The sequence below is a fragment of the Cetorhinus maximus genome, chromosome 24 (assembly GCF_964194155.1).
Source record: "Cetorhinus maximus chromosome 24, sCetMax3.hap1.1, whole genome shotgun sequence".
Taxonomy (NCBI): Eukaryota; Metazoa; Chordata; class Chondrichthyes; order Lamniformes; family Cetorhinidae; genus Cetorhinus; species Cetorhinus maximus.
Genome location: NC_135902.1, coordinates 34,953,274 through 34,972,422, shown reverse-complemented (window position 1 = coordinate 34,972,422; position 19,149 = coordinate 34,953,274). Strand labels below are relative to the sequence as shown.

The 19,149-nt window shown below is 41.3% G+C and overlaps 1 protein-coding gene across 1 annotated transcript in view; it reads left to right on the top strand.

Moving 5' to 3' along the window:
• The window catches only part of sdk2b (sidekick cell adhesion molecule 2b), a 981,988-nt gene that overhangs the window by 690,253 nt on the left and 272,586 nt on the right, over positions 1 to 19,149 (top strand). Inside the window, exons 15-19 of the mRNA XM_078571006.1 lie at positions 5,819 to 5,966; positions 7,665 to 7,805; positions 8,828 to 9,009; positions 11,100 to 11,215; positions 18,322 to 18,517. Coding sequence (XP_078427132.1) covers positions 5,819 to 5,966; positions 7,665 to 7,805; positions 8,828 to 9,009; positions 11,100 to 11,215; positions 18,322 to 18,517 — 783 coding nt within the window. The remainder of the gene's footprint in view (positions 1 to 5,818; positions 5,967 to 7,664; positions 7,806 to 8,827; positions 9,010 to 11,099; positions 11,216 to 18,321; positions 18,518 to 19,149) is intronic.

The window sequence follows — 19,149 nt, the reverse complement described above, 5'->3', positions numbered from 1 at the left end:
TCCCTTCACCCCCCCTGACGGCATTCCGCAGGGATCGTTCCCTCCGGGACACCCTGGTCCACTCCTCCATCACCCCCTACTCCTCAACCCCCACTTATGGCACCTCCCCATGCCCACGCAGAAGATGCAACACCTGCCCCTTCACTTCCTCTCTCCTCACCGTCCAAGGGCCCAAACACTCCATTCAAGTGAAGCAGCATTTCACTTGCATTTCCCCTAACTTAGTCTACTGCATTCGTTGCTCCCAATGCGGTCTCCTCTACATTGGAGAGACCAAACGCAAACTGGGCGACCGTTTTGGGGAACACCTGCGGTCTGTCCGCAAGAAAGACCCAAACCTCCCTGTCGCTTGCCATTTTAACACTCCACCCTGTTCTCTTGCCCACATGTCTGTCCTTGGCTTGCTGCATTGTTCCAGTGAAGCCCAACGCAAACTGGAGGAACAGCACCTCATCTTCCGACTAGGCACTTTACAGCCTTCCGGGCTGAATATTGAATTCAACAACTTTAGATCTTAAACTCCCTCTCCCCCCATCCCCACCCCGTTTCTCCCCCCCCCCTTTTTTTCAATAATTTATATAGATTCTTCTTTCCCCACCTATTTCCATTATTTTTAAATCTAAAACTAAAACCTTGTTAGTCTGTCCACCCCACCCCCACTAGAGCTGTACTTTGAGTATCCTGTCTTCCATTCTTAATTAGCACTTTTCTTAGACAAATATCACCACCTTCAACACCTCTTTGATCCTTTTGTCTCTGACATCTTTTGATTATCTGCTCCTATCACGGCTTGCTTATCTCCACAATCCACCACACCCTCAACTTCTCTCTTCCCCCCCCCCCCCCCCCCCCCCACCTTAAACCAGTTTATATTTCTCCTTTCTCCTAACTATGCTTCAGTTCTGCCGAAGGGCCATGAAGGCTCGAAACGTTAACTGATTTCTTCTCCGCCGATGCTGCCAGACCTGCTGAGTTTTTCCAGGTAATTCTGTTTTTGTTTTGGATTTCCAGCATCCGCAGTAGCTTTTAGCTTTTTGTTTTTATCTCTGAGTATATTCAAAGCTGATTTAGACAGATTTTTGATTGACAAGTGAGTCAAGCAGGGTGACCAACCATCCCGGATTTTGTGGGACCATCCCATAATTTGGCCCTTTGCTCCGTGTCCAGGGTCAAGCCTTCCCAGGATGCATTTGTCCGGGTTTTCTTCTGTCCCAGATCTCTACTGCATGCATTGTTTCTGCGCATGCGTTGGCCGTGGCAAAGTTGATGGTGTGTGTTTAGGCTGCCCTGTGGTTGTTGAATGGTAGGGTCCGAACTGGCAGCATCAGAATCCGAGCTGGTTGCGTGGTTGCGGGTTGCCTCTGCTGCCACTGTCAACAAAATATTTAAAATATTAAAAATATGACAACATATTTTTGATTAAAGTGTTTTTACCAAACATCTTAGTCTTTAACTAAATTAAGGTTATATATCATTGTGGAATCACTATGGAGCTATCATCGTAAATATTTGCAGCGCATATTCCACTGCGGCAGATCAGAAGTCCTACTGTTCAGTAGAAGCTAGTTTAAAATCCTGCCGCCTTCCCTGCTATCTCTGTCAGTAGAGACAAAAAAATTCCAGGTTTCAGCTCATCTCAGCTGGAGACTGGAGTGGGTATATTATTGGATTTTACCTGGGTTAGGAAAAGGAATATCAGATATAGTTCCTAGCTCATTGTTGTTCAGGGACTCCCTTGCTGGGAATGCAGATATGTGATTATTGAGTGAGAATACATTCAGGATAGGCCCAGTGGTGATGCCCTACCCCACCCCAAGCCTCCCCCCAATACCCATTCCTACAGCCTGCCAACATTCAGCTTGGTCAATAATTGCTAGATACTAGTGAGAACCTGGCACGAGTGAGGCTGTGCAGCGAAGGTTCACTACATTGATTCCTGATTCAGGTTGTCCTGTGATGTGAGGTTGAGTGGAATGGGCCAATACCCTCTGGAGATTCGAAGAATGAGAGATGATCTCATCAAAACGAATAAGATTCTTGGCTATTGCTGAAAAAGAGATGTGCAAACTTTTCGTCTTGCACTCGTTAGGACACTTTCAAGAATGCCAATATAAGGGGAGAAACAACAATTTATACTGTACGTGAAGAAGGTGCTGATTGATTCATAAGTGGTGTTGTCATGGAGAATGCACCACTGATGGTGACTGACAGTTAACTGCCAAGCATTGTTTGAAATTTAAATCAGGCAGCTTGACCCTGATTGGTCAAGGCATTGCTTGAAGGATAAGTCAGTGAGTGGCTGTCACTCATTTTGTTTAGCTGAAACAGGCGCAATGTGTGTACATGTTCTTTCTGTCTGCTGAGAACAGGGTCCTATGTATTAATATATGCAGCTTCCATTACATGCAAATGCACCACATTGTGAACCTGGCTGCCAATGTTAAATTGGTTGTCAACATAATTCTTAGCACATTGAGGATTATTTAGCAAATGTTGTCCAATCATGGAATCACATCTAATGTTGGACACTGTGTTTTGAGTTTTGCAAGCATGGGCTGGCTGGGTATGGTTTGTACCCTGCCCGTTGCAAACAGTGGCTGGCACATGCTGTTTGATACGATCCACCAGTCTTGGGGATGCATGGTCTACATACCTAGCATCACACTGGCACTGTGTCAATAGCTGAAAAGTCAATCATTTAAAACTGAGATGACGAGGAATTTCTTCATTCAGGGGGTTGTGAATCTTTGGAATTCTGTACCCCAGAGAGCTGTGGATAGTCAGTCATTAAGTATATTCAGGGCTGAGATGGACGGATTTTTAGACTTTAGTGGAATTGAGGGATATATGGATTGGGCAGGAAATTAGAATTGAATTCAGGGATCAGCCATGATCTTACTGAATGGTAGAGAAATCTCAAAGGACCGTATGGGTCATACGTTCAATGGAACCATAGTCCAGTAGAGGTCAAAATGTTCAGGACAGAAAAATAGAATTGTGATTTGTCACAATGCTAGGCAGGATTTCTAAAGCATTTCCTGAACCACGTAAACTTAATTGGTTAGCTAAAAAAAAACTTAAAACTCTAAGTGCTAGAAATGTGAAATTAAAACATATTGCTGAAAAGAGAGACGTGTGGCCAAAGCTTTTCATCACTTATCACAAATGCAAGAATGCCAAATTTCGAACAATCACAACAACTTGTACTGCTGGAGAAAAGGGGTGCTGATTGGTTGGCAAGTCGACTTTGATTGGCCGAGGCATTGCCATGGAGAAAACAACAAGGAACTATAAGCTCCCCATACTTCCGGGTAATTCAAAAAAGTGCAAGGCTTGAATATATTCTTTTTGTTGGCAGAAAACAGGTCACTGCATATGAATTTATGTCGCTTCCAGGAGGTATACATGAGCCACATTATGAGCTTGACTGGTTATCCTAAATTAGTTGTTAGTGCAACTCATGGTGTATATGAGTGTACTCAGGATTGTTCAATAAGTGCTGCCCAATCATGGAATCACATTTAATAGTGGACATTTGGTTTTTGACAGCAGCTCTGACATAAGATCTACACCTGAAATATTAATCTATCTCTTCCATTTTTTTTAGATGCTGGCACACTTGGTTTACATTTCCAGAATCTTCTATTTTTTTTTACCACTAGTTAGCTATGTCAGAGGCTTTTTTTTAACTATAAATTTCTTCTGCATTCAACTGTACATTACTCATTTACCAGTGGCGACAAAAGTTAGCACACATTAGCTACTAGAGTTGGCTATAGAGTCTGAGCTGGTTTGCCAGTGGTTACAAGAGTCAATGCAATTAGTCTATATCAGTGCACTACTGATTACCAGTTAGTGCTGGTATGGCAGTTGCCACAAGAGTCAGTACTGCACCAAAGTTTATTGATGTAACAGCCTTTACACAAGGAACATCATATACTAATAATTTAACTTTTGAAGCCTGATAGTTAGAAAGTTGTTTTCTTTTCCTTTAAAAAAAATCCTATAATTCCATTCTTTATTCGTTGTCTTTTATTCGTTCCTGGGTGTTGCTGGCTGGGCCAGCATTTATTGCCTATCCCTAATTTCCCTTGAGAACTGAGTGGCTTGCTAGGCCATTTCAGAGGGCATTTAAGAGTCATCCACATTGCTATGGGTCTGGAGTCACGTGTGGACCAGACCAGGTAAGGATGGTAGATTTCGTTCCCTAGAGGACATTAGTGAACCAGATGGGTTTTTACAACAATCATATGAAACAACCATTATGAAACAATGATTTCAAAGTCATCATTAGACTTTTAATTCCAGATTTTTTATTGAATTCAAATTTCACCATCTGCCACAGTGGGATTCACACCCAGGTCCCCAGAGCACCCTGGGTATCTGGAGTACTCGTCCAGTGACAATACCACAACGTCGCCATCTCCCTGCCTGAAGCATCTAGAGACATTCTCTTTGGGAAACGCTTTTTCCTCATGACTTCTACAAACAGATTCTCCAAACTGTTGAGACTGCCAACAAGCAATAAGCTTCCAGGCCTTTTCATGTGTTTTTGTAACCATTTATTCATTGATGTCTAAACTATAGACAAAACTGTAGCTCACGGAGTACAAACAATATGGAATAATGTCTTAATCACAATTGTACCAGGGCAAAGGAATTAGCACTTGTATAAAAATTAGTCTTGCAGCTAGAGGTTGATTTCCCACAGCTATACTTTAATATTATTTTGCTACTCTTGCCCTGTATACGACCAAAGGGCTAAAGGTGAAGGAGCATGTATAAAACTTGAAAACAAAACAAAAACAGAATTACCTGGAAAAACTCAGCAAGTCTGGCAGCATCGGCGGAGAAGAAATCAGTCGTATAAAACTTGAGTCATTCCACTGAAAGAGACTTTCAATTGAACCTCCATTGCTCTTATCTCTACAATACCCTAAATTCAAAATCCACATCTTTTCATGTCCTAGCTCTACCCAACCCCTGCCACCTCCTACAGCCTTATAACTCTGTTGGTACAATTTGTTCCTTTGATTCTGGTCTCCCATACATTCCCTCCTATTCCCCACTTCCTCACTACTTTGGTGGCACACTGACAAGGACAGTGTTGTCCAATACATAAGCCACTAGCCACATGTAGCTAATTAGGAAACCAGATGTGACTAATTGTATTTCTAAAAAGTAAGTAATAAACAGGTAATAGATACTGTCATTGTCTCATTCATATTGCATATGTGTATGTACTTTATCCTTTTGCGCATTTTTTAGTAAAATGTTAAAGGTGTGCTTAGGTCATTGTTAGGGCTTTACTTTGTGGTATTGAATAATGGAGGGTGTTTTTTAAAATACATAGAACATGTGTGAAATACATTTACCTGTATTGTTTGAGAGAGGAGGTAAGGAATTTTCTATGAAAATTATTACATATGGCTAAAACAGCGTTGCTGTAGTCACCAATTCCTATCGGATAACACTGATCTAGAACGCCTTTTCTTTCAACTTATCTCTCCTCCAAACTCATTTGGACACCTATGCTAACTCTTTACTGCTGATGTTGTCCACTGACTTCTGTCTGAAGCATCTGGAGACATTATGTTGAGGGTTGTATTAAAATGTGAGATGTTATTGAGGGGAACTGTTAACAGAACAGTGAAAGTGAATTGTCATTCCACTAACTTAAAAATGTTGACCTCTGTCCGTACAACACTCCTTCCCATTGTCCCATACCTTTCAGGGTTTTCTCAAAAGCAGTTTTTACCAGTTGCCTTAAAGCCAAAATCTGTGTGCTCTCAAATAAAAACCCTTTTTTTTGTTGCAGATTCCCCTTGGACTGTTCACCTGATGAGTGTTAACCCAGAATCAGTGGGGCTGTTGGTCAGGGGACTCATTCCAGCCAGGTCCTATCAGTTCCGTATCTGTGCTGTGAATGATGTTGGAAAGAGCCAATACAGCAGAGAGACCGAGAGGTAAGTTAGCTTCCAATACAGTGAAGTTGGTTTAAAAGATGAATTGTGATATGCCACAAATCTTATTGGGATTATAACTGAATATTATGAGCTCTGAGATCCCCAAGGACTAATGATCAGGTTACTCTGCATGTTACAACTGATCACAAACTGGCCTTTGTTTCCTATTTAGTCATTCGTCATTTAATTTACAATTTCCTATTTGTCCCAAGAAGATTCATTATCGACACAGATATCTGTTATGGGAGCTTATCAAATAGATTACAAAAGCTGCCATATTTCCATCATTTACTATTCTTAAACACCAAGGAACTACCACCAGTGTCACTCAGCTTCTGACCTCATTACAGTCTTGGCAACATGGGCAAAAGAGCTGAACTCCAGAGGTAAGGTGAGAGTGACTGCTCTTGATATCAAGGCAGCATTTGATCTAGTGTGGCATCAAGGAGCCCTAGCAAAACTGGAGTCAATGGGAATCAAAGGGGAAACTCTCCGCTGGTTGGAATCATACCTGGCGCAAAGGAAGATGGTTGTGGTTGTTGGAAGACAATCACCTCAGTTCCAGGACATCACTGCAGGAGTTCCTCAGGGTAGTGTCCTAGGCCCAACTATCTTCAGCTGCTTCATCAATGACCTTCTTTCTATCATAAGGTCTGAAGCGAGGATGTTTGCTGATGATTGCACAATGTTCAGCACCATTCACGACTCCTCAGATACCGAAGCGGTCCATTTCCAAATGCAGCAAGACCTGGAAAATATCCAGGCTTGGGCTGACAAGTGACATTCACACCACACAAGTGCCAGGCAATGACCATCTCCAACAAGAGAGAATCTAATCATTGCCCCCTTGACATTCAATGACATTACCATTGCTGAATCTTCCACTATCAACATCCTCGGGGTTACCATTGACCAGAAACTGACTGGCCAGCCATATAAATACTGTGGCTACAAGAGCAGGTCAGAGGCTGGGAATCCTGCAGCGAGTACCTCACTTCCTGACCCCCCAAAGCCTGTCCACCATCTACAAGGCACAAGTCAGGACTGTGATGGAATACTGCCCACCTGCCTGGATGAGTGCAACTCCAACAACACTCAAGAAGCTTGACACCATCCAGGACAAAGTAGCCCGCTTGACTGGCACCAATATCACAAACATTCACTCCCTCCACCATCAACGAACAGTGGCAGCAGTGTGTACCATCTACAAGATGCACTACAGAAAGGCTCCTTAGACCGCACCTTCAAAACCAACGACCACTACCACCTAGAAGAACAAGGGCAGCAGATAGATGGGAACACCACCACCTGAAAGTTCCCCTCCAAATCACTCAGCATCCTGACTTGGAAATATATCGCCGTTCCTTCACTGTTGCTGCGTCAAAATCCCGGAACTCCCTCTCTAACAGCACCGTGGGTGTACCTATACCATAGGGACTGCAGCGTTTCAAGAAGGCAGCTCACCACCACATTATCAAGGGCAATTAGGGATGGGCAATAAATGCTGGCCTAGCCAGTGACGCCCACATCCCGTCAATGAATAAAACAAAAATAAATAAATTTGTGAGTCATTGGTACATTGATTACTGCGCAATCCATTTTTTTGTTTCTTGTGGTCCACTAAGTTCTGTTTTGCTGAAACTGAGTATTATCTCTAACTTTATATTTTTCATAACCAAATGGTTTAAATTCTTGCAGGTTGTCACTACCTGAAGAACCACCAAGTGCATCCCCACAAAATGTCATTGCGAGTGGCAGGACCAATCAGTCTATTATGATTCAATGGCAGCCACCCCCAGAAAACCATCAGAATGGAGCCCTCAAGGGTTACATTATCAGGTATCTCAGAACAGAGTCTTTGCTCTCTGTCTTCATGGATGAAACTTAAGCCAATAACTGTGGCCATGTATTTTTGAGGATATATTTTTTCTTGTGTTTCCATTGTAAAAAGCAACTAGGAGCTGACAAAAGAAAATGACAAACCAGAAAATGGCTCTATATTCTGTTTCAAATCAACAAACGGGAAACTAGTTAAGATGCGCTATCGCCTAATGGCCTTAAAGCTTGATGTTCAACATAAGCTTGCTGAGTTTTCTTTTGTACTTTGCATTGTTTATAAATTGCAATTTGCTGTGTTGATATTTAACATCCTGAGAGAGGGGAGAGGGGGTTTCCCACACCATGTGGTGAGCCCTCCAAATAAATTGTGGCAGCCTGGCTACAGGCCTAGGGGGGGTTGCAGGGACTGGTCCTGTTTGGGCACCCTGTACCCAATGGAAGATTCCCCCACCTGCCCCACCATGGCCCTTGCCAGAGCCAGTCAGACAGGCCCTGACGAAGCCAACTCGACTTACCATGCAGTCTGGTCTCCTCCTCGTAGGGGATGGACTGCAGACCCTGCAGTGGCCACCAGTTCTGACGGCGCTGCTTGGACTAGACAACTGCTGGCCATCTGATTAGCCAGCAGCTCCGGAAGGCAGAACATTCTCCCTCATGGGAGTAGAAGCCATGACCTCAGGCAATTAATTAACAGCCGTTAATTTGATTGTGGTTTCCCAGCCCTGCAGAGGTGGGTTCACCCCTGACTTTTCAGCTGGGGATCGGGGCCACCGCCTTCACAAAAAATTTCGGCCCAAGAGTCAGCAGGATTTGGTCAATACAAAAACTCCTTTCAGATGTTTAAATTTGAAAACATTAAGCTATCCAAAATATCTCACAACTGTAATTAGACAGCATTTTTCTGAAGTATATTTTCTTATTAGCAGCACACTTTGTGTATACTTTGGTGTGCATACTGCTCAAAAGTGTCTGAAAAAAGTGTTTAATCAGCTGTATGATTGACTTCGCTTCTCTCTTTTCAGGTATTGCTTGGCAGGTTTACCTGTAGAGCACCAGTATAAGAACATCACTAGTTCTGATGTTAATAATTTCTTGCTTGAGGACCTCATCATCTGGACCAATTATGAGATTGCTGTTGCATCCTATAATGGGGCTGGTCTGGGAATCTACAGCCCAACTGTCACGGAGTGGACCCTACAAGGGGGTGGGTATTGAGCACTCATGGGAAGGGAAGTGAAACAAGGCTAAAGTATCACAAGCTACTGTTGCCTCACCAAAATTACTATTACCAATTTAGAAAGTAAAGTCCCTAATGGGGATTGCATAAAAATAATTATTCTGTAAATGTAGCAGATGGTTTGTTGTTAAATTTAGCAATTCAGGAAATTCAACCACTTCTTTGTAACTTGCACATTATTGGATAAATTTACAGACAGTAAAGGAGAGGATATAAAACCCCTAATGTACATTTAAAATTTAATTTGATTTAAGTTACTTAACTAGAACTACTTCTAGTCCATAAATATTGTTGGGTCGCAACTATGTACTCTGTAGTGAGGCTTAGATAGTAGTACTCCTGCTTCTGAGTTACAACATTATGGGTTCAAGTCCCTCCTAAGGACTTGAGTGCAAAAAAAGCTGTCACACATCAGTCTAGTGATCTTTCAGATGAGATTTAAACCAAGGCCTGTCTGCCCTCTCAGGTGGATATAAAAGATTCTATGACATTAAATTGAAGAAGAACAGGGAGTTACCCTGGTGTCCTGGCTAATATTTATCCCTCAGTTAACGTCATAATTGATCATTATCATATTGCTGTTTGTGGGATCATGCTGTGTGCAAATTGGCTGCCACATTTCCTACATTACAACAGTGGCTACACTTGAAAAGTATTTATTGGTGATTTTGGGATGACCTGAATCATGAAAGGTGCTATATAACTACAAGTCTTTCTTTAGTTACTTTTGCATCGATTTATGGGCTCTGCTTGTACTATTCATTCCTGAAATGTGGTCCTTGTGCACCTGGCAACACCTAATGCAAATGCCTGATTCGCTAAGATTAGCTACTGGGAAGACTTGCATTTCACTGGCTCTTTCCACGTTCCAGCCCTAATGAATCTGGGGCTTTGCATTGGGGTTCCCGACAGGTGTATGAGACTTGCACATTGAGAACCAGCAGCAAAAATGTCCCTCTAAGGTTAATAGAGAAGACAGCTAAAACATTAATTATTACCGAAACCCTTAATTCAACATTACATTCAAGAGAGCTTTTTTAATGTGGTCTATCCATCAGGCTGTTTTCACAAATCCCCTGGTGCCCAGAAAAGAGCAACGGTGGTGCTGGTCTAGAACCGGCTGGCTATTCCACCTGCTTGGCTGCATAATTGCATGAGTAGGCGGAACCATACTGGGGAAAAAAGACATTGCACACCCATGTAAGACCCTTTATTTCAGTCCTTTGCAGTCAACTTAAACAGTAGAAGAAGCCATTAGGAGTTCCAAACCAAAACTTCAAAGTAAGTGTGGCGTAGAAACATGGCATCTGTAGCATGCTGATCATAGCAGGGAGCATAATTTTGCCCTTGGTGGGCGTGCCCCACCGGCTCGGCGGCAGGCAGACAGCTGACCCCCACCGCCGAAACGGGGCCCGCCGCCATTTTGAGTGGGCGGACCAATTAAGGCCCGCCCAGCGGCCTTCCCGACAGGGCGCTTCCTGCTCCCTGAGACTAAGTGCTGTCTCAGGGAGATTAGTGACAGTGCACAGAAGTTAAAAAATAGAAAAATAAAAATATTATTAACATGTCCCCCTCAAGTGACAATGTCACACGAGATCGGACATGTTAATAAAAATGACAAAAACTTTATTACACTTTTTAAAAACAGACATGAAACCTCATCCCACTGGGGCTCCTGGCCTGCCCGCCAGCCTTATGGTTGGACGGGCAGGTCTTTAATGATCTTAATTAGCCTGTCAATGGCCTTAATTGGCGATTGACAGGTCAGCGGGCGGACAGCTGATTTCGCTGTCCACCCACCTTCCTAAAAATTTAAAGGGACCAGGATGATGTCAGGGGTTCCTCCCGATGTCATTCTGCGTCATTTTCCCGTCGGCGAGTAGGCCCCGCCCCCAAATCGCTGACGGGAAAATTCTGGCCAGGGTTATACACTAATCAAAAGTGACTGTAAAACTATTTATTATCCTATGTGTATGAATGCTTTGTCTCAAAGCACCATTTATTCTCCAATTTTTCTCTCTTGTGGAACCAGTTTGAGTTTCTGTTGTTTTTCCCAGTTCCTACAGTGCCTCCAGGAAATGTGCATGCTGAAGCCATTAATTCCACTACCATTCGATTCACATGGACACCACCCAGTCCTCAGTTTATTAATGGAATTAATCAAGGTTACAAGGTAATACCCATAATTTCAACATGCTTCCAAAAATCAACATTGTTGGTTAGGCTTTGTTCAGTGTCAGATTATGCAAAGTGCTGCCAAACCCCTAGGAATTAATGCCAACATTGCCTGTCGGCTGCAGAAAGATTGTAGAGAACAGCAATTTAGCAATCTCCATCACTGGCTACATCAGTGCTGGCATCAGCATTTAGATTTGTGGCCAAATTTCCATACTGTCCCTGTCAAAAAGAATCTCTGTAGGTAGTTGTCTTCCTCCAAAGGCAGAATCGGCACCGCTGTTATATTGCAAAGGTGCTCTCATAGTTAAGGTTACTGTCATCATCGCTGTAATGTGAAGGGGCTGTTAACGAATAACTCTGAAAGGCTTCCCATACTGTGCCCATCATGTTCCATCAGATAGAACTTCAGGGCAAATAAAAACAGAAAATGCTGGAAAAACTCAGCAGGTCTGACAGCATCTGTGGAGAGAGAAACAGGGTTAACGTTTCGAGTCTGTATGACTGTATGATTCCTGGCATCAACAGTATTTTGCTTTTATCTTAGAACTTCAGAGCAGATCAGAAACTGAGAGAGAAATCCCTGAAATAAATCCATTAAACCAAGACACCGTCACGGAATCTCTAAACACTTGTATGCCTTATGTTGGCTGACAAAGTGGCATAACTTTAAAAGTGGAGTCAGGCCATTCAGGAGAAAAGTTAGGAAATATTCTTCACATGAAGTGTGAAACTCTCACCACAAAAATCAGTAGATGCAAATTCAATTAACTTTAAATCTGAGGTTGATAGATTTTTGCGAGTTAAGCGTATTAGTGAACATGAAGCCAAGACCGGTGGATAGAGTTAGGATACAGATCAGCCATGATCTCATGGATTGGCAGAACAAGCTCGAGGGGCCGAATGGCCTACTCCTGTTCCGATGTAACCAGCCATTATGAGGCAGGCAACAAGTCTAACTCCTAACCAACCTGTGCATAAACAAATTCCAGTAAAACAGCTTTGTCCTGATGCAAAGCTTGGGAACAGACATTTGTTCATTTTATATCTCTAAAGTAACTAAAAAGGAAACTTATGTTCTCCATAACCCAGGCCTGCACATTTATTCTGATAAACGGATCTACATCCTTAACACCTTTTCAGTCTGGAAATATGCATCCTTATACAGATATGGTAGAAATGTTTAATCTGCTATGAAATCGGTTTTAGCAAGTGAAATTCAGATTGCACGGATAAGCAAGACTTTTGGTATTGACTTGCTCCTTGACCACCTGTTAAATTTTTTATTGTCTGAAGTTTTAAATCGTTAGCAGCTCCTAATTTGTTACATTAATGCAGCTTTTTTCTTGGCAGAGAGCAAGATAATATTACATTGTACTATTACATGTGTGAAAATAGTGTCCTGTCTAATTAGCAAAGTTAACTTTAAGAATAAAAGCCAGACCTGAAAGCTTGTCTAAAAAGGGCAAGTCAAACAGTGCTTCCTCATCCATCTTACAATACTATCAGTTGCTAATTCTAAAGAAATGTTCATTTATATAGTGAGAAAAATTGTAATGATCCAAGTTATCTTCTGTTTGCCAAATGTTTCTACCGAGTTCAGTTGTTCAGTTGTTGACCTATGCTATCTCTACTCTAGCTCCTTGCCTGGGAACGTAATGAGGCAGAAACACTAGCTGCTGTGACAGTGACTGCTAAGCCAATGGTTTTTGTCATTATTTTGTAATATTCTACCCCTCTCCTGACTCTTGTTTGAATTCACTTAACCCCTCTTGTGAATTGGTGTTGCTGTCCTACCATACAGATGGTATTTTCTTTCCCTATGGGCAAACATATGATATTGGAGGAAAACCTACTTGAGTGAAAAAGTTCAGCATGTTTTTCATTTGCTCAGTTATCAGCCCAGCTACAAAATCAGTCTGCGTGGTCTGTCTAATTGTTTTGAAAAGGGTTGCTGCTAACATGAGGTTAGAATATGAGTCCATGAACGTGTTTGCTGAGAACCCTTTTAAAAATGTCATAAGACTTGAGTTTTGAAACTGGTCAGAAATCTAGCTATGAAATTTACAGCAAATTTCTATTGTTTGTAGATACAAATGAACCAGTTTGTGACATTTCAAAATTGCTTTGCAACACAATGCAGCCCTCTCAATATTTGTTATACTGTGCCAAGTACTGACACAAATCTAAACAACAATTAATTGGGAGTCAATGACCTTTAGGCTGCAGTAGCAATACTGCACTAAAATTAAAATGATAATATTTTTAAGTTATTTTATTTATTCCACATGTTGCCAACTTAAAAGCTGTTTGGCTACTTTGTTCCAACTCTTCAGATACATACATGGTTTAAAAATTATATTTTCATGCAATTCCTGCTTACTTTTTCTATTATAAATCCCTTTATCCTTACTTACAATGATAATTACCTGGGTAGAAGTTTCAAGTTTTTGTTGAACCCTCTCCCCAGTGAAGGTGCTGCATTTCCATTGTAAATGTTCATAATGTGGGTCTGAATTACCTCTGTAACCATTGTCCAAATATTGACCAGCCTCTAACCCGTTGAGCTTTCTTGTGACCTTAGTGTCAAGGTCCTTCTTTAAATGAGGAGCAAATACCCTGCTGTTAGCCCTTTGCCAATGCCATATGTGCACACCTCTGTTGTCCACTTGGTTTATTTCCTCCAGCAGCAAACCTGAGATTGCGGATTCCTTGTGAAGAGAAGCCCTATCATCACAACAATTCTGCGGCACAGTGTATTAGTGATTCAATTGAAAGCATCACCAAAACTCTTAGGGAAACAGCTTGTAGTTGTATTAACCAAACAAGGTGTTAGAACTGAAAGTCTTTCATTGCAAAAAACTCAGTTCAGTAAGTTGAGAAAAGTCATTTTATTGTGAACCATTTGAGAACCAAACCAAACAAATCCTCAGGTAATGAAGCAGTCTGTGTCCACCTGCAGAAAGACCTGGACAAATTCAGGCTTGGGCTGATGAGAGACAAGTAACATTTATGCTATACAAGTGCCAGGGAATGACCATCTCTAACAAGAGAGAATCTAACCATCTTCCCTTGGCATTCAACTACATTCTATCACTGAATTCCCCCACCATCAACATTCTGGAGGTTACCAGAGACTTAACTGTACCAGTCACTTACAAAAACAAAGTCAGATGCTGAGAATTCTGCGGCAAGTAATTCATCTCCAAACACCACACCACGCCCCCCACCCCACCCAAAAAAAAACATGCCCACCATCTACAAGTGATGGAATATCCTCCACTTGCCTAGATGAGTGCAGCTCCAACAATACTCAAGAAGCTCAACACCATCAAGGACAAATTGACCTGCTTGATTAGCACCCCATCCACCATTGTAAGCATGCACTCCCTCCACTATCAGCACTCCATGGCAGCAAAGTGTACATCTACAATGCACTGCAGAAATTGCCAAGCCTCCTTTGACAGCACCTTCCAAACCCATGACCTTTACCGCCTAGAGGGACAAGCACAGAAGATGCATGGAAACATCACCAACTGCAAGTTCTCTTCCAAGTCACACACCATCCAACTTGGAAATATATCGCCATTCCTTCACTTTTTTTGGGTCAAAAAGCCAGAATTCCCTCCCTAACAGCATCTACACCACACGGATGCAGCTTTTCAAGAAGGTGGCGGTAGGGATGTGCAATAAATGCTGGCCTTGTCAGCCATGTCTACATCCTATTGAATGAATAAATAAAAACACATGTTGTTAATATTTCATCATATAGATCATAGGAGTTGATCATAATCTTGCAACAATCATGGGGACGCGATGGCGTACTTGTATTGTCGCTGGACTAGTAATCCAGAGTCCCGGGGTTCGGAAATTGGGATTCGAATCCTGCCATGTCAGATGGTGGAATTTGAATTCAATAAAAATCTGGAATTAAAAGTCTAATGATGACCATGAAACCATCGTCGATTATTGTAAAAATCCATCTGGTTCACTATTGTCCTTTAGGGAAGGAGGTCTGACGTCCTTACTTGGCCTGGCCTACATGTGACTCCAGACCCACAGCAATGTGGTTGACACTTAAATGTCCTCTGAACGAAGGCAACTAGGGATGGTAATAAAATTCTGGCCTAGCCAGCGACGCCCACATCCCATGAATGAATAAAAAAAGAACTATATTCTTAGACTCTAATTCTAACACATTTTGAATTCTTCAGCATCTAAAACATTTTTTCAGCAGTCAGCATTACATGAACAACATTAACATTTTTAAATACAAAATATTTTCTCTAAATGTATGATTCTGTAGAAGTTGAAGGGACATTGGTTCATTCTCCTCTGGGTAGATGCACCTCATTTTTTGTTATTGAATCTGGCAGGCCAGCCAATCTCAAATTTGCACATTGAAGAACGTCAGTTTCCCTGGGCTCAAAGGAAGTGCTTGATTCTGATAGTGCATCCCTGAAATAGAAAGAATTCTATTCCTTGATGAGTTTAAAAAAGGGACAGGAGGAAATCATTCAATCTTTCTCCTCTTTGAGAGTAGCTTTTCCTCCATCTAGGATTAACGTGTGATGCATGTTCCTGGTGGGTGCTGCATAACTGCATGTCAATCCACAATGCTACCCCCTACTATTCACAATTTCCCCAACAAAAATGTCTGCATCTTTGGGTTTTACCCACATCAAATTAACAATAAAGTCCGAGTGAAGAATCTACAATTTCTGTTTCTTCTTAATTCTGGGCTTGACCTTTGCTGCAAACTCTCAATTAGATTCCATACCTTAATATAAATTCTGGAATAAGCAGAACAACTATCCTTCCTAAAATCATGCTGAAAAGTCAAGGATGCAGAAATGTCTCACTGCACTAAAACCTGAACTTAACTCACAAAGACATTAAACTGCCTTAATGAAGCAACCACAGTATTATGAATACTTGCCAACTACCAGTTCTATAGAAAAATCTCCATTTCATGGTCGCCAGACTCAACCTTGCAGTGCAGCAAGTGGCTGCAAGTGTTCTTCAACCAATACATTTTGCAGATTTGGTGAGTCACTATATAACATTCATCAATATATGCTGCCATTTGTTCAGTTTGTCTTGGTTTAATCCTAGAGATTCAACATCAGATTCAACTGAGTAAAGCTACTACGCACTTTTCTTCAGAGTAATCAATGGCAAAATGTGATTCAATAGAGGTTTTCTATTTGAGTTGTGATTAAATTAATTGGAAAAAGTATCTTCTCTGGTTGGAGAATCAGTGACAAAGTGGGGAGACAGGTTAGGAGAAACTCCAGTACTGTAGTTGGAGCGTGGAATGTTTTGCTATAGGAAGTGGCTGAGGTAGAAATAATTGCCTCTTTTAAGAAAAAAGTATTTGAAGAAAAGAATATGAGAAGAGAGCAGAACAAAGGGAGTAGTTTTGGATTGCTTTAGTAGAGAGCCGCACAGACACAATGGCCCGGAAAACCTCAGTGCTGCATACTTCTCTGAAGATCAGGATCATGTTGAGATTTGGATTGTGGACAACCACAACAAGCGTTTCCTAATGTCAGCAGAAGTAATGAGGTAAAACTGTAAAATATACTTGGAATGTCTTGGCAATCAGTGTAAAATGAATCCCCAATGAAGTTCAGCAAAATGGGACATTTGGTAGGCTGGGTGAGTCACACTTGATTCCAGTTGCAGAGCTCAGAACTCAATTAATTCCTTGTACAACAAAATAATCCAAGGCTAATCTACACTCTCCTCATTCATCTTGTCTAATGCAATTTTGATGCAGATGGTGAGAAATCTCATTAGCTCTTTCCCCACAGTTGGCAAGTATGTCTGTCGGAGAACTTCCAAAAGCATTAACTTTTTGAATGCGTGTTTCCTTTGACTCCTGTAAATTAATTGTTTTCCACCACGATTAGCTGCTGCTGTGAAAAACTAGGCATTCTGGCATATTCAGGTAATAACAAAATTACAAATGTTTGGAAGCCACAGAATCTCACATTGCTGAAACTGTATGAGGATTTTAACTTTTCCACTGTTCCTGTTGTTCAAAAGTTGGTATTGAATAGTGGATTCTTTATAGTGAGATTTTGGACTCTCTACCAGTCAGAAGGCCACATGTAATGAGACACCCCATCACTGATGAGAGACAGATAGATAAATTAGTTCTTTGGCCACTCTAACTCTATCCCATGGTAACACAACTGCTCTTAGAAACAACCCAGTGAAAACACTCTGCGCTGCCAGCAATGATGGCGAAGTCAACAACCCAAAGTGTTCCATTGCCCTGGCCAAACAATTAATGTCATAGTCATCTAACTTTAATACAGGCTGTACAGGAATATACTGGGCACCAAATTTACTGACTGAGGCACTCGGACAGCCAGTCCCATAATTTGATTTCACTATGGATGCTGAAATACACCACCTTATTCACATTTAATTGAAAAGTGTTAACCAAGAGTTATTGAACAGTTTTTGCAAAGAGCACAACTTTCAGTACTGTCACCTGTTCATCCTGGTGAGACCAGGAAAGCTTTATAGCTATGGCTATAGGAATCTTAAGTCAAAGTGGAATTACGTTACCAGATCACAGCAATCACATCTTATAAAATGTTCTCCAGCCCTAATTAATCTCGAGAACCCAAGACCAAATGGGCTTCCTCAATTTCTTGACCAACATTGTTCCCAGAGCAAACAGTTATGCCAAGAGATCTGAATGTGTCTTTGCTCTTCTTCCCACTTTACAATCAAAGTGTACTGTACTTTCATAAGGATAAATATGAGTACACTTTTTGAGAATTTGACAATGAAGAAAAGGTGTTGTATTATCCCTTAAAGAGACAAAAATAACTTTTCCATTAAAATGGTCATTATTATCATAATAACTGAAGAGATAAATGCATTAGTAGGTTTCACACAGATGTAACTTCTGCTCTGACTGGTAAAGAACTGAAATTAACTGGACTTCCCTCAAAGTTAATGTGGTATAAGAGAACACAGAATAGCAGGAAATTAGCTTGTGGCTGCTGAAAACATTAGTTTGCAGCAGTGTTTTATTAAACTTTCCCCCTTCCCCAACTCCCAATAATATTATTATCATTTCAGCTGTTAGCTTGGGAGCCTGGTCAGATTGAAGACTTTACTATGGTGACAGTCCGGCCAAATTTCCAGGATATGGTCCATGTTGGTTACATCCGAGGCTTGAAGAAGTTTACAGAATATTACACATCAGTGCTGTGTTTCACTACACCAGGCGATGGTCCCAAGAGTCTAGCTCATCTTCTGCGCACACACGAAGATTGTAAGTATTTTCTCAGTACCATGAGCCCTTCCAAATGTCTATAATACAACATTCATCATTTTGTTCATGAACAAAATTAATATATTAATAATTCAGCAATTGAAGTTCTATATTCTGGTATTCAGACAGTGAGAACCCTCTTGATTTGTAAAATGTGCAAAATATATTAAATGCAGTGAGTAATTTAAATAATTGCAAGCAGTAAACTGCTGTTTAGGCCTTTTTGCCCCAGAGATATGTTTGCCCTACAGATATAAAATTTAATTACATAGATAGACTCATTTCTTGTATCAACTCAATGTCACTATTACCATAGTTTCCAATATTTCCAACACTAAAGGCTGTTATGTGGTTTAAAAATACATTTGAGCCATCTTAGTAAGTTCCACTCTCTAGCAAGTCACACAGTTATTGCTTTCAGAAATTTGGAATGGATTTTTCACTCAGACCAGCAGCGAGGTTGCTCTTAGCCAGGATCACAAGAGCAACCCTGTTAAAACTTTCTGTCTGATTTAACATCCCTCTGATCCCACTTTCTTGCAAGGAGATCCTAGGCTTCTGCTCTATGCCTTTTAGTATTGTGCAGATAATATTGGGAATTCAGTGAGGAATTGAATCTGCACCAACACAGT